The sequence below is a fragment of the Sander vitreus genome, chromosome 7, assembly GCF_031162955.1.
Source record: "Sander vitreus isolate 19-12246 chromosome 7, sanVit1, whole genome shotgun sequence".
Classification (NCBI taxonomy): Eukaryota; Metazoa; Chordata; class Actinopteri; order Perciformes; family Percidae; genus Sander; species Sander vitreus.
In genome coordinates, this window is record NC_135861.1 from 4,134,961 (window position 1) to 4,152,386 (window position 17,426).

The 17,426-nt window shown below is 39.4% G+C and overlaps 1 protein-coding gene and 1 long non-coding RNA gene across 4 annotated transcripts in view; one reads left to right on the forward strand and one right to left on the reverse strand.

The window, feature by feature from the left end:
• Nucleotides 1-2,132: 2,132 nt before the first annotated feature.
• Nucleotides 2,133-17,426, reverse strand: part of rbbp8l (retinoblastoma binding protein 8-like) — a 19,274-nt gene continuing 3,980 nt past the window's right edge. Inside the window, exons 4-14 of one of the 3 annotated variants that reach the window (XM_078254265.1) lie at nt 13,402-13,497; nt 12,432-12,544; nt 12,185-12,260; nt 11,598-11,779; nt 11,461-11,504; nt 10,666-10,727; nt 9,584-10,322; nt 8,788-8,890; nt 8,630-8,688; nt 8,379-8,523; nt 2,133-7,025 (exon numbers count right to left, since the gene is read on the reverse strand). In XM_078254265.1, the coding sequence (XP_078110391.1) occupies nt 6,943-7,025; nt 8,379-8,523; nt 8,630-8,688; nt 8,788-8,890; nt 9,584-10,322; nt 10,666-10,727; nt 11,461-11,504; nt 11,598-11,779; nt 12,185-12,260; nt 12,432-12,544; nt 13,402-13,497 (1,702 nt within the window). In that variant the 3' untranslated portion in view covers nt 2,133-6,942. Of the gene's footprint in view, nt 7,026-8,378; nt 8,524-8,629; nt 8,689-8,787; nt 8,891-9,583; nt 10,323-10,665; nt 10,728-11,460; nt 11,505-11,597; nt 11,783-12,184; nt 12,261-12,431; nt 12,545-13,401; nt 13,498-17,426 lie in introns of all 3 variants that reach the window. The other 2 variants (XM_078254266.1, XM_078254263.1) reach the window with 2 other exon arrangements.
• Nucleotides 8,522-13,025, forward strand: LOC144520512 (uncharacterized). Its single transcript, XR_013502232.1, has 2 exons — nt 8,522-8,710; nt 12,272-13,025. It is a non-coding gene; the product is annotated as an uncharacterized LOC144520512 (long non-coding RNA).

Sequence of the window (17,426 nt, forward strand, 5' to 3'; positions counted from 1 at the left end):
GACAGGTGTATTTTACCCGTACAACGTTGGGTAGTATTATTTGTACAAATAATACAATTTTAGTGCTTAATGGTCCACAAAATATGATTTACAAACTGGATTAAAAATATCTTTACTTGTAGTCCACACAGGTAAAAATGAGCAAAAGTCAGTTTCTTACAAAAAGTTTAAATTTCCATCTGTCACTTCCTGCGGGATGGGGAAGTGACAGTACAACCAAATTTCATCTGAACATGCAGAACCAAATGGATTTCCTGTGAGAGTAAAGTTGTATCACACTAGCCTAGAAATCTAGATGCACCCTAGCAGCAGCAAATGTAATTTGCAGCCAGGGGGTCTAGCAACTCTCCGTTGGCTTGCGAGCTGGAAAAGCCAAACTCTAGCCGGGCCAATCACATCGTGTATAGAGTCGGTGGGCGGGCTTAACATAATGACGGCAGAGTTGCGATGGTTCCGCGTGAATTCCCTGCTACTTGAAAATAAAGAAGATGGCTGCTGCTGCTGGCGAACAACGGTCTTTCGAATTGGCTTTGGCCACGATTCTGGAAGACTTGGAGTTAAGCTTTTCTTTGAGAAAAGAACAAAGAACTAAGATTAATTTACTAACTAATTTAAGATTCTTAAAAAAGGAAGATGTGTTCGGAGTTTTGCCGAACGGATACGGCAAAAGTTTAATCTCTCAACTAGTTCCGCTACCTTCTTTGTTGCTCTGCTTGGTTGTAGAGCTATCCTATTGGGTGCAGAGAGAATTTGAAAGACAACCGTTTATCCCGCCCCTCGGATTGAGCCCTGCCAATGGTGAGTTCCCAGACCCAACATCTTGTCAGGCTAGTCAGGCTAGTATCACACCTCACAACTATGACAAACTCTTGATGGTTTCAATGATTTTCACAAGGGCTGAATGATTAATCGTGTTCAAATCAAAATCGAGATTTGAAAGAATGCGATTAGCAAATCGTGACGACCACGATTAATCGAATGTGAAATATTTAGTTGAATATTTGGTGTAACATTTGATTCAACATTTTTTATTCCATTCTTTCAGCCTACAACCTCCCTTAGTATAGCTGTCCTTGGGTTTCATGAAAGGCGCTATATAAATAAAAGTTATTCTTATTAATATTTTTATTATTATTATTTTCATTATTATATTTATTGTTTTTTCATAAGATACATGCTGGAATAATGTTACATATCACAGATTGTTTACGGAAATATCCACATTTAAGAGTAAACTTAAAACTCTTTAATAAAGCTTATAGTTAGGGAGTGAGGAGTTTGCGTGAGCATTTCGCCTATACTGGTGGGGGAGGGTGTATTTCTACAGACACCCGTCCTCTTCTCTGCTTCTCTTTATAGTCGTCCGATTCATCTACCAACCCTTGTAGGGCTGGCCCAGGTTTGCCTTGGACCAGCTCATAGTTATACTGCTATAGTTTTAGACTGCCGGGGGACTTCATTTGACACACTGATCTCCTCTCTCTTTCCATCTGTGTGCATTCATGTTTCCGAAATGCTTGTAACTAACTTATCTCCGGAGAGCTTATTCCCCGGAGTCCATATGCTTTCTCGGCTCACAGTTTTCCTTGGATTTGGATGGCACCTAAACCATGGTTGCAGCTGCCGTAGTCTTGCTCGATGCCCTGCTATGCCCTACTACGCTCCGCAACACCCTGCTAGGCCCTGCTATGCCCTATATATGCCTTACTCTGTCTGTAAAGTATCTTGAAATAACTCTCTATGATTTGATACTATAAATACAAAAAATGTAATTGAAAATTGAAATGTCCAATTTTCAGTGGATATTTCATTTATTTATTACTTTATTTAACATGATTGCAGAAGGTGAATTACGTATTAATAATAATCCCAATTCGTCTCGTAATATCTGGCAGGAAAATCGCAATTCGTTTTTTTTCCCAAATCGTTCAGCCCTAGTTTCTACATGGCTTTTCATCACACTGCAACTGTTTTGCATAACGTCCTGAACAAAACATCACGACATGACGCTACTTGTGTTTCCCAGAACTCTTCATTATTCACTGAATAGGTGAGTGAGACACACAAGAGGTTTTGTGGTAAATGGTACGAACTATAAGAGTTGAATCATATATAGTCGGAGCTACAGAAGCAACATTCAAGAACAGACGTTTATTTCAACGTTAATAGTAGTGCCTTCAGTTTCTAAGAGTGTACATTGTATCATTCTAAAAAACAAAAGATCCGTTAAGACCACACAACAACACAGCATTTAGCTTGACAGATTAGCATACTATAAAAGTGAAAGCACAATAGTACACTTAGTACAGTAGCAAAGTCAATCATGTTTTAATCAACAGAGAGATGCAAATGGCAGGGGGTGGCTATTTTGTCCACTGACCAAGAACTGTACTTAATGGACTCTAATGGCATTTGAGAGGCATGATAGAAACAGTAGAAATCAATAAAACAACATATTTTCACACAGGATAAAAAAAGTGTGCACTTTTGAAAAAAAGAAAAGAAGGACAAATAACAAGCTCATATTTTGAGTAAAAATTGGCTGATTTTGCCTATTGATTAGGGCATCTCCATTAAAAACTTTTTATATATTTACACAAAATGGACACATTGACTTTCCAGTGCTGTATCACAAAAATAAAGGTTATTCAACTGACTCGCTTCCATCCACCCGGCTTAACACAAGCTGTCACAGCTGTGAACGGAAAGTTTATACTTGCAAAATGTGTGCATTCTGAAAATAAAAAAGAGGAAGAGGAACATGTTTTTGTCTTCTTTTTTTCTTCTTTGTTGGTCACTTAAGATGAGATAAGGCTCTGGGGCAAAAATAACCAGACTGTGGCAGTAATGCCAGTAAAGTGAAATAATTATAAACACCTTACATAAAATTAGTATAGTGTGAGATGAGTATTGGAGAGGAGCAATACGGGTTTTTGAGTTGTAAATTGTGAAAATGGGCTGGTCTGTGTTGCAAAATGTGTGACTTTCTAAACATGACTGTGTCTCATTTCTCCACCAAACAACTATAAGCTGCTAAAGAGGTTGTACATTCATATTTACAATCAAATAGGGAGGGTCTAATGTCAGATAGTTTTCTCCTTAATTCCAATTAAGTCCAATCCTAATAATCAATAGAATATTTTGTTGACATAATACACTGGTTGATATTGGAATGTCCCAGTTAGCATATTCAGATTTATGTTAGCAGAACCTGGACATACACCAGTTATATCAAACACAATGGACTGGGACGTCACACCTTCCTGCTCAGAAAATGACTATTTGAATATTCTGAAACTAGACAGAATATTAATGTTCATGTAAATGCACTCAGTGAGAACTTTGTTCACAGAGAAAATGCTCAATCCCAGTGATAGAACCACTAAGAACCACACTAAGAGTGAGATTTCTTTTAATCAATGACAAAATAGTTGCTGTGCTTGCGTTCACTTCTCTGATCAGCGTCATTTACAGCCACAGCAGGCTGCCAGCCACCACAACAAGTCCTCCAAACCGGCATACGCAGATATGTTGTTTATTCCTACACTGTAATATGACACACAGGAGCATTTCATAAATTAGCAGGAAATACGACCCATGGGAGCGTTTTCCGTCCTCATATCTAAACCGCAGGACATAACAGTCACAGTTTTAAACACTTTGTTAACGTTGTCATACGGTCGCAAGTTGGTTAGGTCTAGGCCAGTCTAGCATTGCCAGACCTTCCTCCACAGCACTGCAAAGGAGGGTCTGGCTAGTCCACACAGCATTCTGGGATGGGAGAAAAACGTGCTCTGGTTTATTGGCATTTCTTTAAATCAATCACAATTGTCTTGGGCGGTGCTCAAGACTGGACGGAGACACGGTGACTCTGCAAAATAGCCTCAGGAAGGAACTTGTTTTGGTGGAACGTGTTCGTTCAAAAGTTGTTTTAGTTGTGCAACAGAAAACTCCGATTGGACAGATAGTCTAGCTAGCTGTCTGGATTTACCCTGCAGAGATCTGTGGAGCAGTTAACCATAGTCTTCATAAAACGATCACAGTTTAAAATTCCAACACAAAGAAAGCGGAAGGAAATGGACATCTGGCCAAAAAGAGTGACATCCCTCCGAAAAGAGTGACATCCGGCCGAAAAGAGACATCCAGCGGAATTTCCGGCGGCAACGACGCAAGTAGTAGTAAAAGTAGTAGTAAAAGTAGTGTAACGCGCTACTATTGAAAATTTGGTAACGAAACGTAGTTCCTTTTTCAATTTGGCGCAACGTTACTTTTCCCAGGGACATTTGACAGCGACACTGCCTTCTCAGCTGCGTGCTTACAAGCTCCACATGGGACGTGACAGAGGCTGGTAGCAGAGTAATCATGCCAAGAAGCGAGAAACAGCCAAAGCTAACTTTTGAGAGCGTTTTAAGCTTCGTGGCTTTTTGCTAGACGGCGCTCTGAGCCAGGCAGACACAAAGCTGACAACCTCACAGATGGATGTGTGGAGATGGCCTCATACATACAAGCAGCGGACCGCTGTGGACTTGTGTCGGTTGCACGGACATGCAAAGATTTCCAGAAAAGAGGCTGCATGTGTCTATGACAATGCATGGACCATTATATACACTAACACCGTGTAACGGCGATGACCTGCTGATGTGCATTCAACCCGCGCTGGACTCGTTCTTTTTACCATAATGATGTCACTTTACATTTTAATTACTTTTTACTTACTGTTTTACAAACTGTTTACACCTCTCTCTAACCACCCACTTCATTAGGTACACATGGATAATGTAATGCAATCAAATGCAACAGCTCTGCCATTAATTATACTTTTACAAAGCTTCAAATGTATAACTCTACTTTATGTTTCACCCCCAAATCAAAAATACAAATGTTTTCTGTCTCTTACTTTAAGTATCCATTGTTTTGGTGTGAGTTGCCCAGTGTCAGAGATATCGGCAATAGAGTTGCCGGTTTTTTTTTAATATAATGCCACTATATGGCACTCGGCTTGGTGTTTAAAGCACACAAAAAAACATTGTTTTGTTGAAAAATGTAACAGCAATGTTTTGTTCAGAATGTTTTTTCCAGAAATCATGACTCAATTACTCAGGATTACCTGCAGACCTCTTTGCAAGCAGTTTCATGTTGGAACTACAAAAATGAGTATGCTGTACATGAAACTGCTCACAACAAATCTGTAATTAATCAAAAAAGGTATCTCTATGGCCGATATCTCCAAAACTCGGCTACTCACACCAAAGCAATCTATGATAAATAGCACTACAGGAAAAATATTTATTTAGATTTTGGGGTAAACTGTCCCTTCAACCTTGACTATTAGAATGTTAGAATAATTGAATGTTTAATTTATTAGCTGTTAATATTTTGCTGAAAACCTCATTAAAGATTAAAGTTATCTCTTAATTTCAAACAATGTCATTTTTAATAGATTTCAGGTATTTCCAATTGTAAATATGGCTACTAAAATGTCTTGGACAGGTGCATCTGAGGGATATAATTTTCTATGTACAGTTTTAAAGAGTATTTCTGCACACTGCCTACTAAAATCAGTTTTATTAAATACCATGTGGTGTTCCAACATTGTAACAATAACCTACATGCAGGTTTGATGACCAAAACATGGTATTCAACAATAGTAAGTAAAGACATGGGACTCTGGTCTCATTTACAATTACTGGCTTTTTCCCAATGCTCTTATCTTTTGTTTTGAACTCACTGCCATTATTTTAAAGTTAGTTAGGATTTTAATGTCTGTGCATCTTTAACACGTCTTTAATTAAGATTTATACTACGTCCAAAAAAGCCATTCAAAACAACTTTCATTCTGGCTGCCTTTGGGACGTCTTTTGGGTGACGTCTATACAATGTCCAGAAAAAAATGCACACTGGTCCAACAATTACGTCTTTAACACAGCTTTTATTAACGTCTATACAACGTCCAGAAAAGACGTATAAAAAACTTTCATTCTGGCTTCCCAGAGGACGTCTTCTGGATGTCCGTAAATCACGTCTTTTAGACGTATTCTAGACGACATTTTGCTCACTGGGAGCCGTCACTCTGTGAGTAGAGACTCCAGTCTACAGTGTACTTCAGACACTTCACTGATAAACCACAGATTGGCTTTATGGTCAAAGATAGTTTTTGTATAATTAACTTCAGTCTCTGCCAGAGACCCCTGCTTTTAAAAGTAACTGCTGCCCCCGGATGGCCAAAATCCAGTTATTGCAAGTTTAGAGCTATTTTATGTAACGGAAATAATTTACAGTTTGAATGTTGACTGCCCGAGTCAGTTTGCTGAAAACATAAAGCTGCAGCTTGGTTTTTAGCGTCCTCTAAGTCTGTGTTTTTCAAATGGGAGTACATGTACCCCTAGGGGTACTTTGGAGTACTGCAAAGGCTACGTGAGATTATTTCATATATATTAATTAAAAAAACATCAGTCATGCATAAAATAATTTTTCTATAATAATGAAATATATAATATTTGAAATGTAGCATTTAAGTGTTTTCAGTTACAATGTATAGTGCAGTTCTGTATGTATATGTATGCTTCTTTACATAGACAGGTTTTTTATTTCTACCAAAAATATTTTTACGCTGGGCAGGGGTACTAAAAGGGGGTATGCTATTTTAAAAAAAAGTTGTTTTAAGTCATTGTTTTGATTTGATGGCCCAGAACTCTACTGTTTCTGCTCACCACTCTTATCAGTTTCATTTTCAGCCACAGCAGGCAGCTGTTTTCAGCACACAAAAAAAGACCTTAAACCCCACATTACCTTACATTCATCCGGTTGCCAGAAACACGACTCCTAATGAATGCAAATTAATGAAGGTTTCTTCATGTTTGCTGGTGTAAATACTCCAATGTTTGCTAATCAACTTCAAGATCAAAGTAATATGTAAGTCAGTTGATGCAGGTTTACGTGAGATCACAATGTGATATCATGCTCTTTAGCGGGGCTCTTCCCCTCAGTTCTCAAAGTGATCTTGATCTTCCTCTCCTGCTCGTTGTCTGTGAGGAAAAAAGAAAACACTTCCTTTTGGTGAGGGAGAAACCGTGGGAGAGATATTTTTCATGATGGTTACATTTTTACATGTATAAATAAAGACCGAACTGAAGAAAGTTGTAAGATGGACAATGATTGAGACCATCAGCTGAACAGTTGTCAAAGACCCTGTTTACACTTGATTTTAAAATGCGTCTTGGGCCATCGGATCACAAGTGGACAACGATAAATGACCACCAAGACGCATTGTGATTCGATCACTCAAACCCCTTGCCGAGTTGGTCTGGGCCGCATTTCCTCACACATCTTTTGTAATGTAAACACCAATGTGTCCTGATGCAGCCTTCACAAGGACTTAACTATTTTAGGAAAATACCTCATCAATGAAGGATGTGGTGGTTTTAGTGACTTCATTTTACAAAGAGTTACACAAAGTGTTGCGTGACCATCTATCGTTTTGCCCTATGGAAGGAGATGTGTTGGGTTCTGCTGACAGTGATATCTCCAGCTGTACTAGTCTGGATCAACAAAAGTTAATTTACTGGATAATCACCGGATGTCCCTCGCCTAGGAAAACTAAACTGTTTCAGGAAACAACCTTTGAGCTAGCAACTCAAATGGCAAGTTTTGAAGAAACTTTGGATCATGCAACAAGGCAGGCCTCGTTGGTTCTTTCGGTGAATGATTTTAAAGATTTACAAAGAATATATTTACAGCATTTGCTATCTAACTGCGAGATTTTGGGACCTATTGGCGGTGATTTTCTATGGACAAAATACACCCGTCAATACTCTGGTAAGAGCAAATGAGGTTTAACCATGACTCCAGCTAATTTCAATAGCTCACGTTACTGTATTGTGTAGGCAGTAATGAAATCTGAACACAATGGGTTAGCTGGAGAGGCATAATAGACACAGGTGTGCCTCGGCTGTCCACTTGTGTTCAGATCACTAAAACGCATTTTAAAACCAAGTGTAAACAGGGTCAAAGTGTTGAGATCAAGTAATTATACCGTTCAGTTTATTTGATTTACACACAGGATTTTGGCTTCAGTGCAAAGACAGTTTAAGCAATCTAAAAGAACAGTTTGACTGAAATGCGCTTCTTTTCTTTCTTGACAAGAGTTAGTTAAGAAGATCGGTCCCCATCTGTTTACGTTAAATATAAATGCCGCGTTTTATTTATGTGGGATGGTAGAGATGTGTGCACATCATCAAGACGTTTGTGTGATTACAGAGTTGGTTGTGTGGATTAAAATACTAGACATTGGAACAACAGATTTTGACCACACCCAAGAGAGACAGAAAGAAAGACACAAAATGACTTGAAATGTGAGCTGAATGTGAGCTGATGCCTACGGTCTGTTTCTGAGTCTCTGTCGGTTTCTGTCTCCACAGATGCCCTCTTTCTCTTGCAGCCCTGGCTGTTTTCTTGTCCTGACACACTCTCGTCCTCATCCCGCTCATCTGAGCTGCTTCTTGGCTCAGCTGCTGGCGACGATGACTGCGATGAAGCAAAGGAAGCAAGTGAAAATAAACTAGAAACAGCTCATATTTACAAATGCTTACAAAGCAAACTGTATCTGATTTAGTGGCTTGAATTACCGTACCTTGCCACTTGATAGTAAGGATTTCTGCAGAGCAGAATTCATAGTCTCCAGCGCCACTACTGTTACAGAAACATGACACCAGTAAGTATTATTCACCTGTACACAGTAGGTTTATATGGATGCATACACACAGACACATGTGAATCTGAGCTCTTCACCTGGGCGTAATGATACAGTGAGGACAGGCACCTTCTTCCCGTTCCCGCATTGGTCTGTCTTCCCATTCGCCTCCTCTTTCTGCTCCTGCTCTTTGATTACCTGCTGTGACAGGACCATCATACCATTAGTCTGGATCAACATCATTTACCAGATAGTTCCGGTGCCGCCAGTTCCACCGGATGTCCCGTCAGTTGTCCCTCACCTTCCGCTTTCTTTGTGTTTACGTTAAACTCCGGTCGCATCGAGGAACAACAACTTGAACCTCTGAGCATGTAACATTAGCAAGCTAATGTTACATGCTGAAAATGTGATGAAAAAAGTTTTGAAGAAAATTTGGATCGTGCAACAAGGCAGGCCTGCTTGGTTCTTTTGGGGGAATGATTGTAAAGATTTACAAAGAATATGTTTTCATTATCTACCTGGGTCGTTTGAGGACCAATATGAGAGGATTGGTTTGGACGAAGTACACACGGTGATACACTGGTAAAAGGGAAATGACGTTTAACCATCGGGGGATTGCTGTGGACAAAATTTTGCAAACCATTATGCAGAGCCACCGTCGCTGCGTCCGGAGCTTAGCGCCGGCCAAGACGATTGTGATTGGTTTAACGAAATGCAAACAACCCCTGACCAATTTTTCTCCTATCCAGGAATGTATGTGTGGAGGGACCAGACCTTCCTCTGCAGCGCTGTGGAGATAGGTCTAGTAATGCGAGGCTATCATACCATGAACCCTGTTTGTCCCCTCTTTACCATTACCCCCATGTCTTTTAATCTTATTGCCAAAAAAGTTACCTTGTGGTTATGGTCACTGGCAGACTCTTCCTCTTGTTGATTGACTGGTGGGATAGAGGGGCCGGAGGGAGGGACGACAGGAGACGGTGATGATACTGGTCTGTGTGGATTTGCCTCCCCATCTTTGTCAGGACATCTCTGTACTCTCTCTCCAGTTTGTAAGGCTAAGGGTGAATCATCTGTTGGCATTTGGCTGGATTTGGACTTTCCATGATCCGAAAGGTCCAGAGGCCCATCAAATGCCTCTCTAAGCTCTCCAGAGACGTTCTCGGTCCCCAATGGTGGGATGTCCTTTTTCTCCTGGGGCTTAGTTTGACGCTCTACATCTCTGACATCTTGCTCTATCAGACTTCTCAACCTGAACACCACAGTTGGCTCTTTGGCAGGGGCTTGATGGGTACTCTGCTTGTGCCAGGGAGACCCAGAAACCTGACTTCTAGAGCTGGTATGTTGGCTAGTTGGGATCAGTTTGGGAAAGTGTAGCAGGTTTGGTTTGGAAGAATGTTGCACCACCAGACTGGTCGCTGAAGCAGCTGGATTAACCAAGTCAGAGGATTCAGAAAAGGGCCAATTGACAGTAGCAGGGCTGCTCTTGGTTGGTTGAGGACGGCAGGGGACAGGAGAATGGAGCACATGTCTGCTGGGGGTCACTTCTCCACCGGTTGAGAAAGAAAAGTTCTTAAGGAGAGCTTGATGAGGGATAAAGGATCGCTGGTCCAGTTCCTCAACACTCTGAGCTCTAAGTTATGTGAAACAGAAGCGAGGCAGATAGGGAGAGGTTAAAATGTCAGTGCAGGTCATTGGGGCCACAGTGTTGGGCAGTAATGTATTACTTTGTAACAATAATATGATTACTTTTTTCAGTAACAAGTAGTGTAAGGGAATACAAAATCATTTGGAAATGTTTAATATGAGCGATTGAAGCTGAGTAGTGGCTTTTGATTGTTCTTCTTTTAGTTCCCAAGACAATTTGTTTTTTTTTAATCTTTGGTTATATATCTTAGCACACCCAATCACTGATTTGTCATTTCACTGTCCCACACTTCCATACTCTCATATAGTCCTATGTCCCTTTGTCTCACCTTCTCTCTACACCACGGGTTACATTATGTTCCGTCTTCCAGGAAAGAGGCTTGTATGACTCCTTTGAGAGTGGAGAAGGGACAAAGAAACAAAAAGAAAATGACCATATATGTGGCTATACAAATTAAAGTAATAGTTTGACATTTTGGAAACAGCTGAAAAGCTGAAAAACCTTAGCGTAAAGACCAGTGCCTGGTTTCCTAAACTACCTCAAGTTTCAAACTCAAGTTTGTCCATATTTACTTTCGGGATACTTTCGGAGCGTTCGTAAAGCTTCTGCGTTGTCTCCTTGCCTAAGACTAAGGCTTGACGGTACTTACTGTCATAATAGAGCATATTCAGTTACCATGGTTATGCTACACTTACAACGCTACTTGACAGCATTCAGTCAGTGTTAGCTAGCGTTGGAGTCTTTACACTTGAGGATTTAATAAAAACAAGATATAACATATTAATAAGTGAGCTTTAGACGTGCTGGTAGGTGGATGTTATTTTTTTTTGGGGGGGGGGGGGTGGGGGGGGGGGGTTGTTAAACCTTTGTTTCCCTTTTGTTTCCCCCTGTTTCCAATCGTTATGCTAAGCTAAGCTAACTGCCTTCTGGCCACAGCTTCAAATTTAAAGGACAGATATGAGAGATGTGTTGATCTTCTTATCTGACTCTCCGCAAAAAAGAAAATATTAGTATTTCCCCAAATGTTACATTATTTCGTTGACATGCGCATGCAACAGAGACATGGTTAACAACTGCATTTTAATAGGTATGCTTTTGAGAGTTAGTTGATTTAGAAACTTACAAATTGGCTTCCGTTCATCCCTCTCAATTGTCTGTGTACACTTTCTGTTGGATCAGAAACACAGACGTGAACTTCTGTAAGAAGGCGAGAATGATAATCAACAAACAAACAAACTCCCAGCTCTTCCTCATCCTCACCTTCAGTTCTTTGGTTGGCCTCAGTTTTCAATGCAACATTGCCACCTGCTGGCTGGTTACTGGCCCTGCTAGTTGCCATAGCGAGGAGGGCGTCCGGTCCAGAGCAGGGGGAATAGTCAGGGGGGCTGGTTGGTTTGACGTCTGGGGTGGTGCTCCTATTGGAGGAGTGGTCACTGGGAGCTCTGCTACACAAACACAATTGCATGGTCGCTGTGTGAGAAATCGCTCTCAGGTAGATCACAATCAACTCCTCAGAGTTGTCATGGAGCGCCTCTTTGAATGCTTGTTATGATGTTTGTCATACGGGCAAAATGCAATATGCAATACTGCAAAATACTTTGAGTAATAACAGACATGTACTCAACATTAAGAATAACTTGTTTAGAGTCTCCTCTAGATAGAAGCCTGATTCTTTTAACTTAAAAGTTAACCCTAACCCCCAACTCCTAACCCTAACCCTTACAAGTTTTAAGCACTGCTCCACACTTCTGTTGAATTCATTGTAATATAATGACAATAACGGTTTCTTATCTATCATATGAAGTTGAATCATCCTAAAACTTTCTAATATAACACCATATACTCACTTGAGTGCTGCTCTTAAATTCCTGAGCTCATCTCTAAGTCTCTTGTTCTCCTTTTTCATGTTGGTCATCTCCCCCGCTACAACACAGATGGGTAGAAGGGTGCCAGAAGTCAAAGAAGAGTTGAATGGAGAAAGAAAATGTTTTGGTACTGATGCAAGACTTATATGACACATAAGAGACAAGTTATGGATGAGGAATGACTAGAAGGTTGGTTTACTGATTTGACAGACAGACATAAACAGAATACCCAGTAGGGCGATGTGCTGGAGGCTTTGTATCTGCGAGGCTTCAAATTCCATCTGTCTTCTCTTGGCGACCTCCTGAGTTACTGTACATCTGTCACACAGCCCCGCCCTCAGCCTACACAACGTCAGAAACATCAATCAAAAATGATAAATGTTCACATTAAACACACATTTAACAATCAATTAAAGCCAAACTGCTTACTTTTGAGAGAAGAAATAACACATTCTACAGCACCTTTGATAAATGAAACGGTGCATTAGTTATTTAATTGCACCATTGCTTAACCCTTGTGTTGTCCTCCCGTTGATCATGCAACTTTTTGTTTTTCTGGGTCAAAAATGTAAAAATTTTGGTCGTCTTTTGCGACACTTTTGTTGCTTTTCTCGTTTGTTTTTTTCTCACTTTTTGCAACCTTTTTGTTACTTTCCCTCACGTTTTTGCCAACCTTTTTGTCACTTTCTCTGATGTTTTTGTCGATTTTTTTCCGCGCTTTTTTTTTCTTTCTGACATTTTTGTCACTTTTTTCAACGTTCTTTTATCAATTTCTTTTCAAATGCTATAAAATTAAATAAAACACCCAAATTCCATGAAAGAAGTGAAATGATCATTTATTTTACTTGTGAAGAGTGTTGTGTGGAACCATCCAATTCAACACACTGACTTTATGCCACACATACTTGCTCCAGTATGACTAGTCGTTTGTGGTAACTATCTTAGCAAACTTTAAATCGATATTGCTGTGTTACTGACATTATACTGTTTGCTCTTCTCTACTTGTGCTACCATTCCAATATGTGTTAGTGTTTGCTCACCATTATTACCATCAAATTAAAAGTTTAAGTTCATTCGCAGCCACACCCATTTCTCAGTTCAATACACTCAGGGGCTTTGCAGCTACTTGGTCTGGTATGACCATTAGTTTACATGTTGTAAACCAAATGCAAGACAAAAGCAGAATGTAACATCAGTACCTGTTTTCCAGTGTCTTGATGTTCTCAATGAGTAATCTCTGCTGTTCTTTCATCTGCTGGTTTTTGGTGAACAGCTCCTCCATGCGCTTTGTATCACTATTTACATGCATGTATAGACACACGTGCACACACGCACGCACACACACACACACACACACACACACACACACACACACACAAGAAAAACAAGACTATTTGTCTGCTGTCAGAATGAATGCCAAACAGGTAGCACGTCAGTCTTTTTATGATCAGTGAGAAGCAGAATCATACGTCTTCTCTGGAACATAAAGACAAGACTATAATTGGCCTTGCACCTCAGTATATAAAAACAACATACTCATTACACACAAACCAGCAAGAACCATCAGGTCCACAGACAGAGTTCTTTGAACCATCCTTCGTACTAACTCTAAAGCAGGGGTGTCAAAGTCATTTTAGTTCATGGGCCACATCCCCCTAATTTGATCTCAAGTGGGCCAGACCAGTAAACCACTCCAGAAAGATCAGAAACTTTATCTGCCACAGAGTTTCTTGTCAGCTTGATGTTGGCCATTGTAGGGAAACAAATAATTTTACGGACCCGGGAGAGAGGGGTAATATTCAGAGAAAAAAACTCAATATTTCTAAGATTAAAGTTGTAAATTAACAAAAAAGAACTCGGATATTCTCTGAGATTAAAGTGGTAAATGTGGAAATGGAATTAATTACTTCTCAGCAATGTTCACACTTCACACTGCGCGGTCATCCAGTGGGCCTGATTGGACCCTTTGGCGGGCCGTATTTTTGACACCCCTGCTCTAAAGCATGAGCGGCTGCCCTCTGTATTTATGCCCCAAGTATGAAACACCCTGCCTGAGGACCTGACACAGGCCCCCCGCACTGAACACAAACATTTCTCTTTAAAACAGTCTATGGCTGACCTCTTGGAGCGAGCGATTATTTTCCTTGTCGATTAATCTGTTGATTATTTTCTCGATTAATTGTTTGGTCTATAAAATGTCAGTGTTTCCCAAAGCCCAAGATGATGATGTCTCCAAGCGTTGTTTTCAAATATATTCAGTTTACTGTCATAGAGGAGTTAAGAAACTAAGAAATATTCCCATTTAATGAAGCTGGAATCAAAAAAAATGACTCAAACCAATTAATCGATTATGAAAATAATTGGTAATTGATGTGATAGTTGAATCCTAATCCGCAGCTCTATTATTATTATTATTGTCAATAAAGCATGTGTGAATGTATATGTATATATATATTTGTTTTGTGTCTTTTAGAGTCTGGGATAGAGGATTGTATATCCTGTACCAGAAATCTTTTCAATAAATTAATAAGTAAAGAAGTACAGAAGTGTTATTACCAAAATGTACTTTAAGTTGATGGATGGACTTTAGGAGGAGCCCCCCCCCCCAACACTGAACTCAACATCAGTCGCCATGCTCAACAACACTGTGTTTGTGAGCCAGCTGAGGGAATTCAACCCACCTCAACCCATCTCAACCTGCCTCAACCTGCCTCAGTAGCTGCTGATCCAGTTCATCACTGCAATCATCCAGTCTGTTCTCTGCATGACCATCACTGTTTCAAAGTTTCTACATCAGAAATATGGCTTTCTTTTCAACCAAATTTCCCAAAAATAACATGGATGGTTACATCCGCTAATTTATGATCACTACATTTATGGTCTACCCGGGTAAAAATCTGTGCTCATCCTTAAACATCTGTTTCTCTAACCTTAACTATTAGTCAAGATAATTCCTAATTTCTGCTCATTTTACTCAAAAATGACCAATAATTTCATGTAAATGATGTTTATTCAACACCAATTCCATAAAGCAGTGTAAAACTAGTGGTAACAGCTTATGAAGTTGGCTAAAAAGATATAACATACAATTGGGTAATCATTAAGAGGCTACTTTATGCTTGATAACAATACGAGGGTTAAGTGAACTCTGGGTGATTTATTGGCATCATTTAAGCCAGGGATCTTCAACAGGGGGTCTGGGACCCTTAGGGGGTCTTCAGAGTCAATACCTCCAAATTATTGTTAATTTTAAAAGTTTTTTATTTTTTTTATTTCAAAAAACATGAATACAACATATTACAGTATTTGCAAATATAAATTCCCACTGTTTACTGGCCTATATAGTCAAGGTAGTCACTAGATGTGTGCCACATTAATTGTTGGCATGATTTTATAAAAATGAATAGCTTAATATTCTATGCAAAAAAAGCACAGGCTTTAGGCTGCCCTACACGTTATTGTAGGCCCAGTTTAACATGCAACTTCATGTAGTAGGGGTCTCTGCTCTGTCTGTCTTTCAGTTAAGGGGTCCTTGGCCTGAAAAACGTTTAAGACCCCTGATTTAAGCTATGATGTCTGGAAGTTGGTAAGTATGCTAATCAGCCATACACCGCTAAAAAACTAAATCTTCCCAAGTATATTCATCTAATTTCTAGTCAAAATATCTAATAATAACTTAATTTAAGACACAATCATCTAACAAGTAATATTTCTGTCAGATATGGACGTTTTTAGACGATGCATGTTAAATATCTTGTTAAGTGAAAGTCTTTAAACATTTTGTTTTGAGTCCTATCTCAGATGAAACAAGCTTTGTTTTGACATCCTAAGGTTCTTAAGCTGCTGTGTTATTTGTAAAAGATGAATCATGTTTCAAGATTATATCTTATTTCAAAAAATTTTACCAAGTGAATTGTTACTTGTTCCACTGGCATTAGCGTTGCTTTTTTTTATACTTAATACAAGCAAAAACACATTGCATTCATTTTTTTTTTTTTTTAACTTATTTAGTGGCCTTTTTATCCAGATTCTTATTCTACCTAAAGCAAAAACCAAATCAATTCAACGTTCGGTCACATACAGAGCAATGTGTGAATGGAACCTACTCCCGAATCATATTAAATAACAAAACACTCACTTAAAAAAACTTCAGTATCTAATACTAACTCTGTGTAGTGAGTTAGTTACATCAGCTTTTTTATTATCAGCTATTTAGATATAGATTCATTCGGAGTTGTGTAATGTCTATTTTTCTTTGCTTTTTGTTTAATTGCGTCAGCTGTAATTTTGCAGCTATATATGAGTTGTACTTTGTGTAGTGTTTGTGTAATGTGATGTAATGTCTAATGTGCATGTATTGTGTTTAATGTTATTGTGTAAATTGTGTTGTCACAACATAAACTGCAGGACCCCAGGAAGAATAGCTTCTAGCTTATGCTAAAGCTAATGGGGATCCAAATAAACAAACAAATATTCATCATTGACCAGAATTATTGACTGGGATTTCCATAGTTCTATAAATACTTTAAAATTAACAATTTGGCTGCTAAAACATTCCTGGGTGTTGAGGAGTGATGACCCCGACCCCTGCGGTGGGTAATGTCACAAAAGTCCAACTCATAAAATACACAGATTTCACCGATACCGAATCTCATTTCAAACTTAGTTGAAAAGTTGGCATATCCTAGTCGTGCTGAAGCAGAAACATTGCGCTACAGTAGCTGGGATGGCATAGTAGAGATCGACGACGGTTCATTTACCGGTTCATCATTTGCTGCTACCGGATAGCAACCGCAACCGGAACCTCTGAGCCAGCAAGCTAATGTTACACACTAGTTTTGAAGACAATTTGGATCGTGCAACAAGGCAGGCCTGCTTGGTTCTTTCGGGGAATGATTGTAAAGATTTTCAAAGAATACGTTTTTACTATCTAACTGGGTCGTTTGGGGACCAATATCAGAGGACTGGTTTGGACGAAGTACACACGCCCATTCACTGGAAAGAGCAAATGACGTTTAACCATGCATATAGCTAATTTATATAGCTCACGTTACTGTTTTGTGTGTACAGTTTTCTTTTGCGGGGTGCAAATGTTCCACCAAAACAAGTTTCTTCCCGAGACTATTTTTTCCAGCGTCCAGAGCTTTGTGCCGCCCAACACCATTGTGATTGGTTTAAATAAATGCAAACAACCCAGAGCAGGGTTTTTTTTAACCTATCCAGG